The sequence below is a fragment of the Lutjanus erythropterus genome, chromosome 8 (assembly GCF_056507025.1).
Source record: "Lutjanus erythropterus isolate fLutEry1 chromosome 8, fLutEry1.hap2, whole genome shotgun sequence".
Taxonomy (NCBI): Eukaryota; Metazoa; Chordata; class Actinopteri; order Lutjaniformes; family Lutjanidae; genus Lutjanus; species Lutjanus erythropterus.
Window position 1 is genome coordinate 25,035,688 of NC_139324.1, and position 20,980 is coordinate 25,056,667.

Sequence of the window (20,980 nt, forward strand, 5' to 3'; positions counted from 1 at the left end):
TAAATTGACAAAAAGTGTTTATTTTATATTCTGTAGGTTTATACAATATAAAAAATGTACATTATGATCACAAAAAATAACTGTGATTCCTGCAATAAATACACTTATTTTTCCATGATCGGTCTTAAAAAATAACATTATTGATTTGATATCACGTTGTTAAAAGTGTCTCTCACATGTTCCTAAAGTCGACCCTCGTCCCGAACATGACAGCAGCCTGTAACGAGGAGGGGTGGGGGTGGAGAGACGTCAGGTATGACCGTCCCTCAGGTCCCTCAGACTGCGGCCCTGCTGGAACCGTCTGTGTGTCTGTGGTCCACGGATGCAGGTGGCAGGAGCTGCGGCAGGTCACGAGGGCCGCTGGGAATTACCCAGCAGGAAGAGACACAGCAGGTTCAGCACCACGAGGATCAGCACCAACCCGACAAGAACCTTCTGCACCCACAGACACGAGTTCAGCTTCTGCTCCAACCGCGAGTTGCAGGCCATCACTCGCATGAGCTGGTGAGATTAAAAAAAATAAAAAATAAAATAATAATAATAATAATAAAGGTTTATAAAAACACCTTGTAATGAAAGTCATGGAAACAAGTCAGTCTATTAGAGATGTATATTAATTTAAAAGAATAGTTTGGGGTTTTGGGAAACACTGTATGCGATTGCTTCTGTGGTTTCTTGCCATGAATTAGATAAAAAGATCGATGCCACTCTCCTGTCTTTGCAAAAAGTACAAAGCTGAAGCCGGGAGGCAATTAGCTGTTTTTACAGAGTGGAAGTAAATAACGTTCAGACAGAATCAGGCGTTGTGGTGAAAACACCAATTATCTCATTCATTTGAATGGGGGTGGTACGTAGAGTGTAGTGGTTGTGCGAGGAGGAGACTGAATGAGGAGAAGGACCGCTAGTGGTGAGAACGTAGGGGGGCCGATACTGATATTAAGTAGGAAATAAAATTCTGATATGGATATATTGGCCGATATTCTTCCAAAATTACACCAGGGCAGTAAAACAGTAAACTTTCACTGGTATTTTAATTATAATAAATAAATATAAATGAAAAAAGACAAACAGGGCAACCTGGATTAAAGCTACAAAAAAAATAAATCATACTTCAGATTGTTATTGGTAATCATGGATGTCGTGTCCTCCAGGTTAGAGAGGAAAAGGACCATTTAGATTTAGTTACTAGCCCTACCTTCAAAAGCCAAGAAGACGTCCATGTTTATTTCGACAAGACAATGCCAAGACAGATTCTGTATGTGTTTAACAGTGTGGCTTTGTAGTAAAAGAGTGTAGGTACTAGACTGGCCTGCCTGCAGTCCAGACCGGTCTCCCTTTGAAAATGTGTAGCGCATTATGAAGCGCAAACAACACCAACAACAGAGACCCAACTCTTTTGGAATAGGGATTGTAGAATGGTGGTCAACAGCATCTCAACAAACAAATTTATTGTAACATAAAGGTAAGAACTGTGGAGGGACAAGGCTTCTCTCACCGCTGTGTTTAATTCCTGCTGCCCGCTGGTCCCTGTCTCCACGGGGCTGTCCCTGAGAGGACTCACTGTGGGTTTAGCGCTCTCCAGAACATGACAGCGCAACCTGCGGGAAAGTCACAATCTAATGAGCGGAGGCCATCAGGGTGATGTGCAGCCTACAAGTCCCCTGTCACAGCTGTAATGAGAACTGTGTGGCAACAGACCATCACTAAAGAGTGTACAAATTCTTTCACACATTTACTGACATGGCTAAATAAAGAGAGAAGAGGCGCCTACCTGTGTTCCATTATCTTAGCTTTCGGTACTTCTTTCCAGAACTGCGCAAGTTCTTGTGAGCCAACATTGTCCATCTCAGCAGCCATAACCAAAAATCTGTCCTGTGGAGAGGCTTGAGAACCTGCACGAAAACATCCAGGGCAAATATTAAACCAAAGATTTCAAGCAAGTCAGTGCAATGTTGCCAGTGTTGTTTGCGGGTACATAAAAAGAGCAAATGTAGGAAAGGTTTGGCTTTTTCGGTAAAATGAAACGAGTTTAAATTACAGTTTAAATCAATAACAAAACCGAGGTAGCTGACTGACTGACTGACTGACTGACTGACTAACTAAAAAACAGGGCTGTGTCTGAAAGATTAAGTGCTAGACATGAAAAAAACAACACACACAAAAAAACACCACAGCATAAAAGCTAGCGGAGAAAAGCAACCCTGAAATAGGTAGCGCTGATTACTCTGAGTTCTATGGAGCACATCACAACCTACAGCTGACACTCCAGCGCTTTGAAGGCCACAAAATGTTTTAACTCGCACAGCGCTGTCAGTTGTGTGATGGTTTGTTTTGGAGAGATGATTCTTTTATCACTCTTGAAATATGTATGTCAGGGAAAGAAAAGTGGCTCCCGGCACTTTGGGAAGGTAAGAGACTGGACGATTTGATTATTCTGAAGTTCAGCATTTGGAAGCATCTACTGTGAGTGGAGCAGAGTGCAGAGCTAAAGTGCAGTACCTCCATGTAAGGACACCACTATATCTACTGAGGCTCCAGGTTCACAGCTGCTGCTGCTGGGCTTCACTCTGTACTTCTCAGGTGCTGTGGTCCGAACCTGTGGACGCACCACAGGCATCGTAAGAATATGAAATGTCAGAAAATAGGGAAAAATGCCCCTCGCACATCGTCAAAATGCTTGCTGTTTTTTGAACCACAAGAACTTCTATTGGTGATCATGTATGTATATATATATATATATATGTATATGTATATATATAAGTACATATATAAAACAGTAGAAAGCATACATTAACCATATATTATTACTGCAATATACTAGAATTATACAAAAACACAGAAATTAATTTTTAATAGGGCTGCACATTTAATTGCAATGTTACTGAAATCACAATATGGCCAAGTGCAATATCCAAATTGTAGAACCAAGTACAAATTGCAATTTTTTGAAAAAGAAAACATACATTTGTTTGGTATAGAGCCCAACAAATATCACATCATCACAATTTTTTTTTCTGTAAAAATTAAAATTGTAATACAAAAATGATCTTTACCGTTAATTGTTTAACATTTTGCAATTTCAGTCAAAATAATATAATTATTTTTAATTTGCTATATATCCCAATACAGAGGCAAATTCTATACCATAAAAAGTTCGTTTAAAAATCTTTCATCAAACCCTACTGCAATTATTACAGTGGCAGACATCAAAGACCCTGATTGATTGATTGATGTCTTTTTTTTTATTACTGGTTAGTTATGGAGGCTATTTTGCATAGAGATGAATACTGGTGTTCCCTTTGGCTTGCGTTGGGCTCAAAAAGTTTAAAAACAACTGGTTTAGACTGTTTGTTATGATTGTGAATGTGTGGCAGTTCATGTTTTGATTGACATCTCCCTCAGGAGTACCAGCCAGCATTTTTATTGCTTTACTTTGCTGTCAGACAGTCCTTTCCAACATGAAACTGAAGCCACCACCTATACTCCCCACAAATCTACCAGACTTCTATGACAAAAACAATCATTTTAACTTTCAGAACACGGGAGTTGCTGGACTACCCCTGTTCCATCAGTTAGTTTGTTTGTGCACAGCAACTCCCATCTTCTGCGAGGTAAAATTACTGTTTTCGTCAAAGGAGTCTGGAGCAATCTGACGGCCTCAGCTCTGCATTGTTGAGTTGGCTCAGACTCAGAGGGGCAGATTAAGCAGGAACAGACAGGCAGTGTTTCATCTGTTAGAGTGAGATAAGTGACGTGGATTTTTTAATGATTGGCTCGCAAAATTAATTGCAGAATTTTTTTAATAAATATCCAAGCATAATCATGCCCAATTTAAACCCAATATCAGGAAAGTGTACAAATACTTAATAACAACATTTCCATTTTGGATTAAAACTTATGTCTAATAATTTTTAGGTGATTACTATTATGTACATAAGACCTTAAATTACATAGTTAGAATACTATGGTGGATTTGGGTTTCCAGGGGCTTTAAATTAACAATATCAATTTTCTGTCAATGTAAAACTAAGCCTTGTATTTTGAAAACAAAAACCCACTGCTACAAAAATACACATTCTGAGATAAGTGACTGCATTAACATAATGCTCAATTGATCCACTATAAACATCTACACCTTCTACAAGATTATTAATGATTTCTTATGATTCATAAACAGACACAAACTCATTGAACTCCAATTAACCTGAAACAGGTAAACAAAAACAGTTACTCCAGTTCAGAATAGATCAAACTTGTTTCCTTGCTCTCTGATGACATACCATGTTCATTATATGATTTATTACTGTCAATGTATTCTTAACAAATTACTTAAACTACATATCACTTGTCATTTTTTGTTCTGTTGGTCAACTAACACATTTATTATTCTAATCAAATCATCTCAATATTCAGTTAATAGCGGTTTAGCAATAGTTCTGTAAACTCATGCTGTGCTCAGAAACTTAAACACACACCACACACACGCGTGTGTGAGCACCTTCACACTCACCTTGAAGGCCACTTGATTTTTGGTGACATTGCTCAAGATAATGAGGCTTTTTTTCTCTGTCTCCCCAGAACCAAAGCTGAGCTCCTCTGCAGGGCTGCAGTGAGAAAAGAAACACACATTGTCAAACAGAAGCCACATTTGAAAGCTGTCTGGGTGGAAAGAGTATCTGGGCTTAAAAATAAAGTAATTTTGCACTAAAGTGTCTCTTTGTTCATTTCAGTACGGTTACAACTGCTAAATGCAGACAGTAGTTCTCCTTTCGTTCTCAGCATGCTTTGTTGTTTCTCTCTTACGTGTCTTATTAATACCAATTGGGCTGGTAAAATTGCTGCTCCCGTTATGATTACCCTGGGACTTTTTAGATTTCCCTGTTACACATCACCTTCCATTACCAACTATCTGCTTCAGCGAGTCTTTCCTGAATGCTAGAAATATTTTGCAGCTGAAATGAAACATAAAAGCATAATTTCAAATACGGGAATTCTGTCTAGTATGTTTACTTTTACCTTGGTCAAAACCAACAGGTCAGCCCCTGTTGACCACCTGTTTGTCGTAATATTATTTTTCATTTTATTTAGAAGAACACAAAACAAAGTGTTTGACAAAGAATGTTCTATAAGACAGGTAATAATGCAGGACTCATTTTATTATCCGTATCATTTAATTTGTGGTGCATATTTCCCATATTTGCAGTTAAACATATTCTCACAAATCAATGGATACACAATTACTATGGAGATTAAACAATTAGTTGATTAATCAGTTAGGTGATTGACTCCTTTGTCCAGTTAATAGGAGCATTATGGTTCTATGGTTTGCAGAGATTACATCTGTTTCCATCTGTACTTAATAAGGTCAGGACCTAAACTGGAAGTCGGTGAGACTTTTGGAAATTCTCTTAAAGCCTGGAATTGATACGGGTTGATCAGAAGTTGCTAAATTTATTTGTTACTGGAAAACTCTCCACATGACAGCCTCAGAATTGCACAGATCAGTGCTTCAGATCACATGAATAAGAAAACTATTACATAACAACCTGAATGAATAAACTTTTAGTGTGTCGATGAACACAACAGATGCTCTATTAGTTAACTAGGGAGGATTTTCTTTCACCACAGCCAGCAATATTTACACATTTTAATCTGATTATACAATACTTGTAAAAAGTACATTATCAGTACTGGATACTCAACCCTGGCTCCTAACTACATTTCTTTAAACCTTTCGTACTGTATTCTTGACCTGTATGGATCAATCTCAGGCTTTAGGGTTGTCACAATACTGGACTTTCAAACTTTGACACAATATTTGTATTAAAAAACAAAAAGATAGGCTCCTTGATACATCTTTTGATATCACATAATAAAGACCAAAATGCTCCTAGTCACACAAAATAGGATTTAAAATGACCAACCTACATGCAGTGCTGGTAGAACACAGTGGTGGTGCCAGGAAAATAAAGACTCAACTTAACTGAGCTCTTGAATGAGCACTTAGATCTTAGATTTTTTTTTTTATAGCTTCAGTAGTTTAAATACTATTGGAAGTTAGTATTGTATTGTTTTAAACATGTTGTATAGAAAAAGTATTGATACTTTTGACAACCTTAGTGCCCTTACAGGCAACTGAAGGAATTAAACTGTATGTTTTTTAATCAGGTTTAATGTCCAACAAAGTAAAAATATGTTGTTTTTTTCATTTAGTATACAGTTTTTTCTTTTATTATTATAAGACAAAATCTTTGGGGAAATATCTGTTGGGAAAACTGCTGTTTTTGATTGACAACAGTAGGCAGGCTGAGTCCTGGCAGGGGAACAAGGAACAAAGTAAAAACAAACAAAACATGTAGCTTAAAAGTCACTGACAGATAGCATATTGTTGATAGTATTTAAAAATTAAGGACCACACCAGCATCTGTATGGACTGAAGTAACATTTACAGCAGAGCTGTTTGATACAGACAAAATCAAATATCACAATATATTTGGCCAAATCCCTTGATATCAATAATGCCACAACATTGTAGGGATGACTTTTGGTGCTTTTACAAAACATTAACACAACATTTAATGAATTATCATCTATAATGTGGATTTAATGACTCAGTGGGTAGAGTGGGTAAACATCTGAACAGCCTGAACAGGTCTGGTAAGTTCAGAAAATTACATCACTTAACTGTAATGCAGCCTTTAAAACCAGGACAAGACAACACTTATACCACATTCTGATATCCACAATCTGAGACGCTATCCAGTCTCACATCACGATATTGATACAATATTGATACACCGCTCAGCCCTAATCTGCTGGTATGTTAACACACTGTTTAATGTGCGGCAAATGACCAAGACAGTTTTTATAGATTGCAAACTGACTTTAGCCCAGTAAATGTTTCTTTAGCTTTTGTTTGACTTGTCGAACGAGTATTCAACAAGTCGAGGTGCAGGACAAGGCGTGTGTTCATGTTTTTGAGGCAGACTAAGAAGCAGACTTTGGCAGAGAAGCTACTGTGGGTTGTTTTTCACAGTCTGTGGCTTTTGTGTTGTGTAGCAGGATGTTGTCTGACTTTTAGTCAGTGTGACCGTTGACCTATGACAGAATGCAACCGTTTCCGTTTTATGAAAACATGGTTTAAAATGAGGTGAATTGCTTGGCTGTACGAAACAACTTGTCCATCCACGTAACTAGAGATGCTTAACAGTGGGTGGCATTGTCATGAAATTAAAAAAAGGATTTTTTTAAAAATCCTAACTTTTGGTTTGTGATTTTGCCTCAAGGGAGAATACATTTAATTTCCATTGAACTTAATGCAGAATGGGGCTCTGATCATGCATCAAAGCTGTGAAATCTTGAGCCAAAACAAATCTATGGCCTAAAACCCAGGGATGAGGCTCTTTGCCTCATTCTCTGACGATCATTGTAGGTGTGCACTTGATGTTTCTTCTAGCCACAAGTTTGCAACAGTCTAACTTGGCTATAAATAGTGTATGATTTGAGCTTCAGTGAACAGTCAACACTTATTGCATTGGGGACTTAAACTTTGCCAAGCAGAAACTAGCAAATGGATTATAATATTTGCTTCATATGTATAAAGCTTCTCATTGATGCAGCTTGGCTATATTTCATGCACTAAAACTACTAAGAACAAAGATATATTTTTTCGTCTTCATGCCTTCATGTGCTCTTTTCCCCAGCAGAACAGCTGTAGAGCCTGGCGCTCGCTGCAGCTCAGAGTGAGTCTTCCGGCTCTGGAAACCTTTGGCAAACACAAGATCAAAGCCCCCTACTCCCCTCTAAAGCCCACAGCCTCGAATTAAGGCTAGCACAGCTCAGAAACATAATTGCATTTAAGGCTCATTTAAATCTGTTTATCACTATAATTCACAGCCCAGAGCTGTCAAAATCCTCACATCAAAGCCACTTCTCTGTAAAAACAGAACTCAATGGACAATATTCGTGAAACTGAGAAGTAACATCATACAGTGTATGAATGCACTGTAATATTTAACCAGGAACCAACCAGATCATTGTGTTATTGCTGCAATGCTTTGCAATGCATCACTTTTTGAAGTTTCTTTGCAATTCAATGCTCAATTAAACATGTTTGATGACATGTGCAAGAGGTGATGAGCGCTCCTCTCTTAAAGTTCAATTGATCATTGGCCGGTGTCTCTCACTGAACAATTGATTGTCAGCAGCCTTAATTTCTGCCCACGTGTGACCAGATCAATTGGGCTGTAAAAGTACAAACACATCAATAATGACTTAAGGTGTTGAGCCAATACATTAGGAGAACATTTTGTCAATATGTACAAGGCAATTACAATTTTTTCAAATGGTATAAATAGTAAAAACAAGGCCCCTGAATACACACACTGCAAGATTTTTTTTTAGGTACACAGCTGATACAAACTTGAAACAACAGTCTTGCCTTTGTTTGTTGTTTTAGCTAGGTGTACTGAATAAACTGGCAACTGGATGTATATATATATATTCAGTGGGACATGTGTGTAAGGTCAACAGTGCAACACCTGACCAAGCTTTGGGGTGTCTTGTTCAAAGAGGATTGGCAGAAATTTGGGAACAAGAGAATGTACTAGTAGATAAAGACACCATCAGTACTGGGCATCATATCAAACCACCCATTCTTTGGTCAGCCACTCTGGCTTGTGTGCACATACAACACCAGGTCCAGCACAACCCGACTGGATGCTTTAATACCCAACCAATAAACTCTGATGCATTTGTCCAGTTGAACTCTGTTGCAGACTCAACAACTGGACCAAGCACTTCCATTTCAAGAGGTCTTCCAAATAATAGTAGATAAGAGATTTTAGCCCGATTTCCAAAGTTAAACTACTTTTAAATGTATCTGCTGATTGTGAACTGTTCTGGAAGCAACTTAAAAGGTATAATATGCAACATTTTTTTCATATAGATTCATACACTTTGCTTTGACCAGAATTGTGTGGTGGTGTCTGTAGAGACTAAGCCCTCTATCTGTATTTCCTTATTTTCCTCTTTATTCTGCTGTGGTTGGGACACTTTACCAACCCAAAACATCTGTATCTGGTGTCCTGGTATCTTTCTTGTGCGTTTACGAAGAGCTCAGATAAATCCTCTTGATTCTACCTTCAAGCGATCTGTATAAGCCGTGTATGCATTTATGCAAATCATTTGGTAGCCATGGTGACATGCATGAGTGTGGGGATTTTCCCCGATCAAAGCAGTCTATTGAGGTTGTATTCTACTGTGTCTTTGGGCCGGGGCTCAAAATTAACTTTATTATTCAGTGTCCCCCCAGCTGTTCCAGATTTTCCTTTAGATTAGATTAGGTTAGAACATTTCCTGAGTGTTGTAAAAAGAAGAGGTGATGTAACACAGTGGTAAACATGCCCCGTCCCAACAACTCTTTGTAACACGTTGCAGCTGTCAAATTCAGAGTGAGTGTATATTTACAAAAATAAAGTTAATCTCTTGTCTTTGTACTGTATTCAATTGAACATAGGTTGAAAAGTATTTGCAAATCATTGCATTCCGTTTTTATTTACACACTACGCAACCTCCCAACTTTGCTGGAATTGTAATAGTTGTTGAGATATTTCAGTCTCCACTTTAAGTGGTTGATCCATTGCCCAACCGACTGGAAATTCCATCCTGAGAGCCATGCAGCTAGCACAGCTAAAAACAGCATCCAAAGAAAAAGGAGAGACAGTCTGCACACTGAAATTTGCAGGCTGCAAAAATGTCTGTGACCATCAGGCAAACATCCATGTCAGCAAAACAAAGGCTGTACTGTATTTACAGACGTGTCAGTGAAGTACAGACATACAAGCTGACGACCAGACTGAGAGGGGCATGAGAGGGATGACCTACCTAACATCTAACAGAGGTCCTTTGAAGGTGGTCAGTGGTTTTCTGGCTCCTTTGGTCCTGGCGCTTGTGTCTCCTTTATCATTGTCCTCTGACCTCAAACTATCTTCCAGGAAATTCACCTGAAAACAACAAAGAACACTTAATTAGAAAAGAGACTCGGGATACTGATAATGTAATCATGTGACCCTTATCTGGTTCCTTCCCTGAAAATGAAATGTTTGACCCTTGCCCTTCATTCAGAAAAAGCTATCAGTTAATGAAGCTCTTGACAGCCATCCGTAATGATTAATAAATGGTTCTTGGAAAATAATGGTCAAGTGTTACGTTATCAAAATAGAGTCATCCTTGAAAAATGTTTTTATCAACACCATGATGACTCCTGACCCTTGTTCCTACGAGTCTCCAGATGGAGCACAAAACAAGCAACGTGTCCATTTGAGAATGACCACAAATAACCCACAAAAACTCGTGACTTGTGACAAAATAAAGAACCTTACATGAAAGTAATTCAACCAGACCAGAAGTCGTATTCTCACTCATTGATGTTTAGTTTTGCCCTTCATTCAGAGAAAGCTATCAGCTGATGAAGCTCTTGACAGCCATCCGTAATGATCAATAAATGGTTCTTGGAAAATAATGGTCAAGTGTTACGTTATCAAAACAGAATCGACCTTGAAAAATGTTTTTATCAACACCATGATGACTCCTGACCCTTGTTCCTACGAGTCTCCAGATGGAGCACAAAACAAGCAGCGTATCCATTTGAGAATGTACAAAAATAACCCACAAAAACTCATGACTTGAAACAAAATAAGGAACCTTACATGAAAGTAGTTCAACCAGACCAGAAGTCATATTCTCACTGACTGATGTTTAGTTTTGCTTCAGCAAAACACCAACAAACTTTGACCCAAATCATCAGCAGACAGATCAGAAGACCATACAACAGCTGACAGGATAGAAATCGTGTAACGTCTGCATAAATGTTGGATATTATAAATAAAGCACGTGAGGTGGGGAAATGGATGCTTTCACAGTGTTGACGGCACCACATATTGTGTAAAACAGATGGTGAGAGTGAGCAACATCATGGGGAGGGGAAGGTGAGGGGGGGAAAGGTGAGCGGACTCTGCATGTGATGGGAACATTTGTGACTCAGAGGGGAAGTGTGTCATTTGCTGTGATAAGCAACAAAACATGTCATCTTAATTTAATGGCTGACTGTCATGCAACTGCCACAATGAAGACATCAGGAGATAATCAGCTGCTGATGAAATGTCTCTATTTATTTGTCACTTTAAAGAGCAAGCTCAACACAATTAGGTAATAAGGTGACTAGAAGAAAGTCAAACATGATCAAGTATTAATTAAAATTTAAACTTTGAAATGACAGGTTCTGTCATACAGATTTTAATTAAAAGCACAGTGATTTAATGAGAATATCATTGTAGCTGTTTTTACCATACAAAAAAATCATTATAGATTAACAAAGAACAAAATAAATGGCAATTTATTCTGTAAAACAAATAAAAAAACACACTATAATGATTGTGTACAAAGAAATAAAAAAAGATCATGATAAAAGACATCTAAAATTAGAGAACCAGGATGTCTACACATTGTGTGTAAGATATGAAATTCAAAGACAAATAAATCAATTACATTATCCTAAACTGAAAGATTAGTGAAATGCTCGTTAAGAGGAGTGTCTACTGATTATACAGTACATATTAAAAGGCATAAAACAAGATAAAAGATTTGCAACCTCCAGGGTCACAGACCTGGCAAAGGAAAATGTTAGAGGACAAGGTTAGAGCTGGGTATCGTTCAAAAATCTTCAGTGCTGGTACTGGTACCAATACCTTGTTTAAAATACTGGTTCCTGACCAATACTTTTACATATCAAATGTATTATATCAAATCCATTTTAATGAAAAGAAAATTGCATTACAGTACAATTAATTAATTTAAAGGAAGAAGCAGTTTAAAGACTTGGTGGTAGAAGAAACAAAATCTCTCGTCCCTGACATAGTGTTTTTCTTGCATCTTACTGCAACATGTGAAATAAGACACCCAATCACCATTATTAGATATTAGTGCAAGCATATGTAATTATTTGCTCACTGACGTTGATGATATTTACCTCTTAGGTAATGAAATTTGGTACTGAATGACAAGCAGTAATGAAACAAGTCAGTTGAGGCCATAAAAGTAGCGATACCCAGCCCTAGATAAGGCACTGAGGGCTTTTATTAAAAGCTTCTCAAAGGCAAACATGGTTAAACATGGTAGTGCTGAGGGTTAATAACTTAGTCTACTGTAATATTACAGTAATTATATTAGTACTTTTTAAACTGAGGTTAGAAGATATGATTGTTAGTGGGCAGTAGTTACTCAGCCGGCTGTTCTCTTTGAGCTGATTATAGTGTGAAATGTGCGTGATTGAGTGTTCACAAGATATTGTGCAAAACGTAGGCTGCACCATTGAGCTTACTTCCCCTGGGAAGAAGGTCAGAATTTTTTGTGGTCTTTCCAACAGCGCAATACACTTTAGAGGGTCAAATTGAAATGTGAGGTCCAGGACAGGTCAGGGGACGAACATGTCAGAGGGTGGTGGTGACGTCAGGCGACTGTCAGGGAGGTGCACTCACAATAATTGGGAGTCACGTGAGTGCACCTGCCTTTCCAGCCTGTAGAAGCAGAAATCTTCCGGACTCCCTGAGCTCCTTGTGTGGGTGTGATCCTACACTGCCTTACCACCTCCAGCCCTTGTTTCAAAACAGAGAGAAAGGCAATTAGCTTCCTGAAGCCATCAACCTGTCAGCGCAGTGCTGCCTGGAACCCAGAAGAAGAATTCAGGTTGGGATGGGTGGTGGTGGTGGTGGTGGTGGAGAGGAGGGGAGGGAGGGAGGGAGGGGTGTCTTGTTTATTTGGACAAGCAGCAGAGAGCTGAGCACAAGCAATGTGGAATGTGTTCAGATGGGTCTGAAGTGGCGACAGGCTGGTATATTAACACAGTGCCACAGGTTCAGTCACAACACAGGCTGGCAGAAATGAAGTTTTGGTCATAAAGGCTCATGAAACGACTTCACTCGAGATTTGAAAAGACATCAAAAGACAGTAGATACTGCTAATTAACCTGCTATAACAATTACAATTTTCTCTTCATGTCCATTATTAACCTCTCATTACCACTCTGCCTTAACCTTTCCCTTACGTCTATTGTGTCCGTTTTAGATCCTCTTGGTTCGTTTTTGGTAAACATCCAACACCCTTGAATAACTGGATGAGCTCTTGGTCAAAGGGTGGGGTTCATACAGCTTTCTGACTTCAGTTATAATTAGTATGTAAACTTCAGCAAGTGGCAGTCCTTTTGTGCAGACACACATAAACCTGTGCAGATGCATCTGAACCAACCGAACCACTACAAACTCTGGCTGGTGGTTGACGCACTGCAAGTTGGGCAGTGTGCTTGGTTCTGGCTCTTCTGTTTTCGACATGGCCGCTGGGTCATAAACAATCTCATTTTACAGTTAAAATATGTTTCTGAAAAAATCTGAAGTGCATAAGAGGCAATGGGACATAATCTTGATTCATATTTGATCACCACTGCCTGGATAGACTCATTTTCATAAAGGTGTTATCAAGTTGTTATTATGCAAATTAACATACAGAAACTGGTCTGTTAACTTGCACTGCAGAGTTCATCATGCACCGTGCCGCTGAATTTCATGGTCTCGATTTCAATGATCATATAAGTCATATCATAATTGCAATTTCAGGGAAAATACTCAGAACTTTCAAAATCTTTCAACCCTACTGTCAACTTGACATCCGTCAACAGATTCAATGTGTCTGCACCATTAGAATTTCAAGCCTAACTCAAGGGTGGAGTAAACTAGAGAAAGAAATATTACTCAGCAAACCCTTGAGGGTATTTGATTGTATTCAGACATATTCACACATGTACTTGTATTATAAACATACTCACTGTGTCTGCTTGTCACTACAGAGCGGTTGTTGTTAAACTTGTTCTTCTGACTAACCTGAGATGTCTCTTGCCCTTTCCAGATAGAACTGACTCAAATGTTTTGATATAGGACTATAGTGCTTGTTAAAACACAGTTATTGGGTTAACATCTGGAGGTGAAATTAAGTCAATAATGCTCTAATAGAGAGCAATGAGCCGTTTCTCTGGGGTTAGTTTCAGGGCAAGTCCATGCCATCAGCACCAAAAATATCCCAGGAAGCATGTGAGGTGAGTCCAAGTTTCTATTTTACAGTAAGAACATTAACAAACTCCAGACACGTGCCTGTAGATTATTACTCAGGCAACAATTGACTGATTTGCATATCTCTGCTTTGTAAATCTAAATCTGTTGTGCATGACCAATGTGGCGTTTATTAACAATGGAAGCACTGTTTGTTTGTCGGGGCTTAGGAGGCTCATGGGAGAAGCTTTGGGTGATGCAACACCGCTAGGTCTCTCCAGCAGATATAGTTTGTGTCCTATAGGCAGCAGGCGACAAAACTACTGATTTAACAGCTGCTATAAATTACAGCACAGTTATGTCCTAGTCCTCACATCCAAAGTAGGTTAACCCCAAGTCTGCTGCTCCCTGACTGTGACAACAAAACAACAAGATATCTGTAAACAACAGCTGCAACACTCAATAACAGCAACATACATGCAAGTCATTCCCTGATGCCTGGCACATCCTGAGACAACCCCTTTAATGCCCTTCATCCATTTCCATGCAGGCTCTCTCTGTATGCTGCTAGCCAGAAAAGAAGCTAAATAGATTATGAAGCGAGGGCTGGATTGTCCTGTAGGGAGTGAGCACAATATGAGACATAAGCTGCAATCTTGACTGCAAGCAGGTAAAATCTGGTGACACCAGAGTGAGACGGAGGTTGACATATTCAAGATGAAGCCCGTGGAGCGTCTCAGTGAGGGTGTTTCACTGGGGTGGCACGCTGCTGTTTGGCGGGAAGAGGAATCCAGTTACAGCAGGGAAGAGCTTAAATAACCGACTTGACAACCTCTGCGGACCATACGGCGAGCTGAGAGGATGAGAGAAGCCGAGCGCTGGCTGGCTGTGATGCATGGGCTTTGTTGGCAGGATTTAATTGCGGCCAAAGACATTGAGAGTCACCTTCACAGAGACAATGAGCAAGAGCTTAACATCTTCCAAATCGGGGCATTACTTGCCACTTAATTCACAGCTGTCTCTGCAGAGTGGTCTGATTACATGCTGTAAGCCCAGGCTCAGTTTTAAAGAAAAAGTGAGTGAAGAAGAAACAGGAGGAATATCTAACCAGAGGGCATCTAATCTGACTAGTAGCAGAATGTCACGTCTATAAGAGACGGACACTACTGCCTGAAATGCCAGAATTTATCATGACTCAGCCACTCTCAGCTCACATTAAATATAACAGCATCTACACTGATGGCAACATGAAACACTGCTCCTCCTACGTATAATAGTTTTAAAGAAGCAATACGCGACAATTGCTCATCCAAAATTTAGTACTGCATTCCAAATAGTGAATTAGGTTCAAATCTTAAAATCAAATTATGAAAGGTTTGATACTAACTAGAGAAAAACATCAAAGTACCTTTTTGGGCTTTACCGCAACCTCAGAGTTGAAGCTGGACTCAAGTGCATCTTTGCTCTCCGGTTCACCCTCTTTGCTCTCCGTCTCGTCCTCGCTAACAATCGGCCCGTTGTCACAGATGGGCGTTTGGAAGTCGTCATCAGGTAGAGGTGGGTAGCTGTACTTGAAGGGGTCCTGGAATGTAGCCAGATGAGTCACTTCACTACACGCATGATTTTTTTTAAAAGTGTGTTCATCCACTTAAATGAAGGTTTCTTTATTGAGGAGGGAAAGTCCAATGACATTCAGATGAAGTAATATAATGATGTGGCTTGTTCACTGGAAATTCCGTTAAATAATCCGTTCATCCTTGGAGGCAGTGATGAAGTCACTCTTACTGTCAGCTGGACTGGTGTGACCTGACAAAACTTCTTAACATTTCTTGGTTGGTGATTAATTTAATTTAACTGAAGCTCTAAAGATAAAGATTCTAGTGTAGGACAAACACTGCTGAGAATAAGCAAAAATGTTTCTTTTCCTTGTTTATATTCAGTATTCATTGTTTAATGATTAAAGCTTGTACAGCATTATTGTAGAATTATAATATGATGCCATAGAATGATGATAAATGTTAATGACTTTGCGATAGATCGTAACAACAACAGCATCTTTTCTAACTATGACTGTCTATTGATTAATGCTTGATGAAAGGCTATTTTGGACATTTAGAATACAAAACGTACAGAAAAAGAAATAAAAACATACCGTTCCGCCCATGTGAGCTGGCAGGTACTCAGGGCCTATGAATGTCTGGATCTCAGATTTGGTTGCAAACTTGAGCTTGCTGATTGCCTCAGGACCCAACCACGACTTCACAATCTTCCACGCAGCTGAGACAGAGACATGTTTATGGTCAAGATGTGTCAGAATGATGTTATTATTCAGAATAGTTGTTAATGTAAACATCTGTATGGAGGCAGGCTTATTCTCACCATTCATGATCCAAGGCATATCCACAATAATCATTTTGGCTGAAATGATAAAAAGGGACAAAGTTTGTCAATGAGAATAACATTCAAAAAGTCCCAGATCTGACATGAAAGTTGCTGTAAATCGCTCTTTATTATGTGTGAATGCAATAACAACTTTTGTTACTTACATAAAAACTTTGGATAATATATTTTGAAGCAGTTGATAATGTACTTCACAAACTCCATGTCCTGAAACACAAAGGGGGGGAAAAAAACAGACATAAAAAGCTGAACACCACAGGGAGCTTCAACTATAAAGATGCTTTTTAGGACTTTCAACAGGGAGAATGTTTGTTCATTCTTAACCAGCTCTGGATTTAGTGACCCACTTAACAAGAAATGAAAGTTCATCACAAGCTCCTCTGAATGATCTGTTGCTCAGTCCTTTACAGACTATGTCTGAGAAAGACTTGAGGATGTTATTTGGCCCCATTTTTACTTACTGTTAAAGTGCTGCAGGGATGAAGGTTTTTTATGGGCTAACCATCGCTCTGGTTAATTTAACAAAAAGCCAAAGGGATTCTTAGATTGTATCTAAGTCGGGCGGCAACTAACAATTATTTTCATTGTTGATTAATCTGTCGATTAGTTATTTGGTCTTTAAAATGTCAGATAATTGTGGAAAATCTTTACCAGTATGTCCCAAAAGCCCAAGATTATGTCCTCAAGTGTCTTGTTTTGTCCACGGCCCAAAGATAATCAGTTTATTATCACAGAGGATCAAAGACAGAAAATATTGACTTTTAAGACACTGGAATCAAAGAAGTTCAACTTTTTTTTCTCTTTAATCATTACTCAAACCAATTAATTGATGATCAAAATAGCTGGCAATTAATTTAATAGCACATTATTGAACTATTGATCAATTAAATGTTGCTGCTTTATATTTTGGATTGTAGCAGAAAATAAGCTCTGTGGTGAACAGAAGTTTTGTTCAGCAAGATAATCTTGACGCCTTTTTTAAGATTTCTGAGACATAAATGCAATCACCACAAGTAAAAAGCTAACATTAGGTTAGAAATGAACTACAACGCAGTCACATAACTCAACACCACCACCACTAACTGACTAGTGTCAACAGAGGTTGTCAGGGACATTAAATATCATCATGTCAGTCTCATTTTGCCATTTGCCAGAAACCAAAACTTCTTAAATGTGAATATTTCTTGTCTTCTTTAGTCCCCAATGAAGGCAAACTGAATATCTTTGAGTTGTGGGCAAAACAAGAAATATGAGGACATCATCTTGGGCTGTGGGAAATGATAATCAACTTTTCACCATTTTATGGACAAAACAATTAAATGATTAATTGAAAAAATAATCAACTGATTAATCAATTGTAAAAATCGTTACTTGTAGCCTGACTCTTAAGCTCGTGTTTACCACATATCTAATTACAGGCATCTAATCAAGAACCCATTCAAATACTGAATTGACTTTGAGGGAACCGGAGGCACAAAAATCATTTCTGGGTTTTATGACTCATTTCTTCAGAACTCTACATGCTGTTTTGTCACCCTTCGATTGCACCACCTACATCTAACAACATTTATCATTTCAAGGTAACGATCTTCTTTAAAAAAGTAAAACAAAGAGGCTGAGCTCACAATCCAGAAAATGGCTACGTCTTAAAATGTATTTCCACCACATAAATACTAAAGGGCTCCCGATTCAAACAGATAATTTAAGCTACACTTAAGATTGTGCTAGAAAATCTAATCATGGCTAACACATCAAAGACATACAATAAATCTCATCTAGAGACCGCATATCCTACTATTTTATGTTAATCACAATCATCAGACAAACAGCCGATACGTCAATAGATACAGCCCTGCTACTCTGGCTAGGCTCCATAATTGGCTTGAAGCCTCATTGCTATGCAGGAGACTCGCTCCCAAGCCTTAATGAGATCATACTGGCTACCCTAGCTCGTACTGTGGTTCAGCAAGCCTCAATACGGCTGCTTTCCACAGTGATCTTCTACTCATTTTGTCTCAATTCATATTTAAGATGCTATTTATCCTTTTTGTCTTGCTTGTGTTGGTTTATTTGTGTTTAATTGAGGCATTTCTCCAGGAGAGAGCCCAGCCAATGAAACACACTCGCTGAAAGAGAGCTTCATCAAGGAGCTAACGCTTGCGACACAGTGAGTCTTACGGATTAGGCAGTCCACTCGAGTTGACCAACGGGATTTAAAGGTTACTTTAATCTCCTAAGTGTAAAACCATTGAAGAGCATCAGTCCCTGCAAGACCACAGCTCAAACGGCAAGAAATATGAGGATACTCAACAGTGTTTAAATCACAGTCACAGCAAGGAAATTGTCCCTTTCTGACAAAACAGAGGGGGTATGATAATGCAGCATATGTTTTGTTGGAGACCTGAATATAACTACAAGAAAAGAAGTTGGATTAAAACCTGAGTTACAGAGTGACACATAAGGAAAAAAAAAGTATTTTGTTTGAAATAACATCAGCATGACTTACTATATTGCTGAGGCCAGACTCTGACATGTCAAACACAACAGTGAGTGGCATCCCAGGTTCTTTCTTCGCATACCGCTCCAGCCAGAAGGCAACATACTTCTTCTTGTCCAACATTGTTTTTGCATCCTTCACGTGTAGCTTTACTTTGAACCAGACTTAACAAAGAAAAATGATTTAAAATGATTAATTAGGTTACTAGTAGTTTTGTATGTGCATAGAATTTCAGTGATATTAAAATTTTGTAGGTCTGTCAGAGAGCAAGTACATACAGAGCTTGTTTCCCTCTTTGTCGTAGCCATGGAGGTAAACAGCACCAGTCTCAAACATCCATCTGGGAATGGTGCTTTCACTGAGATCTGAAACAAGCAGGAAGACACACATGAATAAAAACAAGAAATACGTTTATTTGTATAGCACTTCGAAAAAACCAGCATTACAAAGTGCTTTAAACATAAAAACAACAAAAACATACACAGTAACGTATAGGTAAACAGGTAATAAAAGAGGAATTAAAAACATTAAAAACAAAGGACGATTATAAATCATAAATAAAATACCAAGGATAATAATACAACAACAATTTGTAAAATCAAACATATGAAATACATAAAGCAGTGTAAGACCCAAATTCAACATTGAGAATAAAGTACAGTGTAACTCAATAGTTAAAAATTAAAATTGAAAGAAAAAATGCATAAGAACGCCTTTCAATAAAAACACATCTTTAACTGTGATTTACAAGAAGATACTGTTGTGGCAGTTCCTCATGCAGGTCGTTCACTGGTGTTTGTTAGAATCTGACAATAAACTAGAATTACAACATGGCATTGTAGGCAAAGGGGTAAAGTTGTTTGTAATGTTCTAGACTTTTTCAATCCTTAACTTAGACACATACAAACAAAATATGTTGCATTAGAACATTTTCATGGCTTTTCATAAATTGTATAATTTTCATCAGCAATACCATCTTGTTCTATTCCTGCAAATGAGTCATCATGAGCAAAAAATAAAACTAAAACTGAAATACAACAACTGAAACTGTATGACACATACATGCAGGTTAACCACGACCGGACAGCTGAACTTCACTGAATTTCTAGAGGAAGTGTCTCACTATTATTTAAGAGTTTCACAGCATCTATTTGTTGAGGATCCCAGTTTCCATAAAACCTGAAACTCTGTGAGCAAACTAAATAAATAAAACCTGACTTGTCATAAATTCTGGTCAATAGATGACTAAAAGAACAAAGTACAGCCCCGGATACTAATGACTTGAATAAATCTGATTTCCTAAAAACAACTGTGTGACAAATTGAATTAGCTAAACACATCAAGTTCCTCAGAAAACAGAAACAGTAGGGATTGTTCTCAGGGGCAGCCTATGCATGGTGATATGGGTGTTTAACACACAATGACACTCTGTCTGGGTTCATCCCAGTGCAGCACAAAGACAACTACTGATCTGTGTTGCAATCTTGTAAACATCTAAATATGGCAATGTCAACACATCTACTTTTAGGTAGCCTGGATATTGAACTTCAATATTTTTTTGAAACTGGAATTGTGCCTGTAGGACGAACTATGGACAACTGACAAGTAACAAAAGCTGGTACTGAAGGGCAGGGCAAACTCTTATCTTGTTCACTTATTCTTTGATCATGTAGTTCATGAATTAAATCTTGAGCTACAATGAATGATCAATTATGATTCGATTAGTAACTTAACTGTAAATCACTATTTCATTTAGGAAGTTTCTGGACAACTACATCTGTTTTTACAATATTTAAAGTCTGAGAACATCTTTTGTCAAATAAGGAGAAATTCCAAAAGTAAAAACTGTTTTGGTATCAGTTTAGTATCAAAAACGATGCCCAGCCCTACTTTTAGATAATCAGAGGGACTTCTGTCTAGACCTTCCACAATACTAGAATTTTAATCTTTGATACAATATTGTTATTTAAAAAAAAAAAAGGCAGGA

General features: G+C 38.3%; 1 protein-coding gene across 1 annotated transcript in view; it reads right to left on the bottom strand.

Annotated features, from left to right (window-relative positions):
• mospd2 (motile sperm domain containing 2) overlaps positions 1 to 20,980 on the bottom strand; it is a 23,069-nt gene continuing 2,089 nt past the window's right edge. Inside the window, exons 5-16 of the mRNA XM_084725013.1 lie at positions 19,272 to 19,358; positions 19,003 to 19,157; positions 16,643 to 16,703; positions 16,476 to 16,514; positions 16,249 to 16,373; positions 15,505 to 15,678; positions 9,886 to 10,004; positions 4,511 to 4,604; positions 2,500 to 2,596; positions 1,772 to 1,892; positions 1,496 to 1,598; positions 1 to 501 (exon numbers count right to left, since the gene is read on the bottom strand). Coding sequence (XP_084581139.1) covers positions 349 to 501; positions 1,496 to 1,598; positions 1,772 to 1,892; positions 2,500 to 2,596; positions 4,511 to 4,604; positions 9,886 to 10,004; positions 15,505 to 15,678; positions 16,249 to 16,373; positions 16,476 to 16,514; positions 16,643 to 16,703; positions 19,003 to 19,157; positions 19,272 to 19,358 — 1,328 coding nt within the window. The 3' untranslated portion in view covers positions 1 to 348. The remainder of the gene's footprint in view (positions 502 to 1,495; positions 1,599 to 1,771; positions 1,893 to 2,499; positions 2,597 to 4,510; positions 4,605 to 9,885; positions 10,005 to 15,504; positions 15,679 to 16,248; positions 16,374 to 16,475; positions 16,515 to 16,642; positions 16,704 to 19,002; positions 19,158 to 19,271; positions 19,359 to 20,980) is intronic.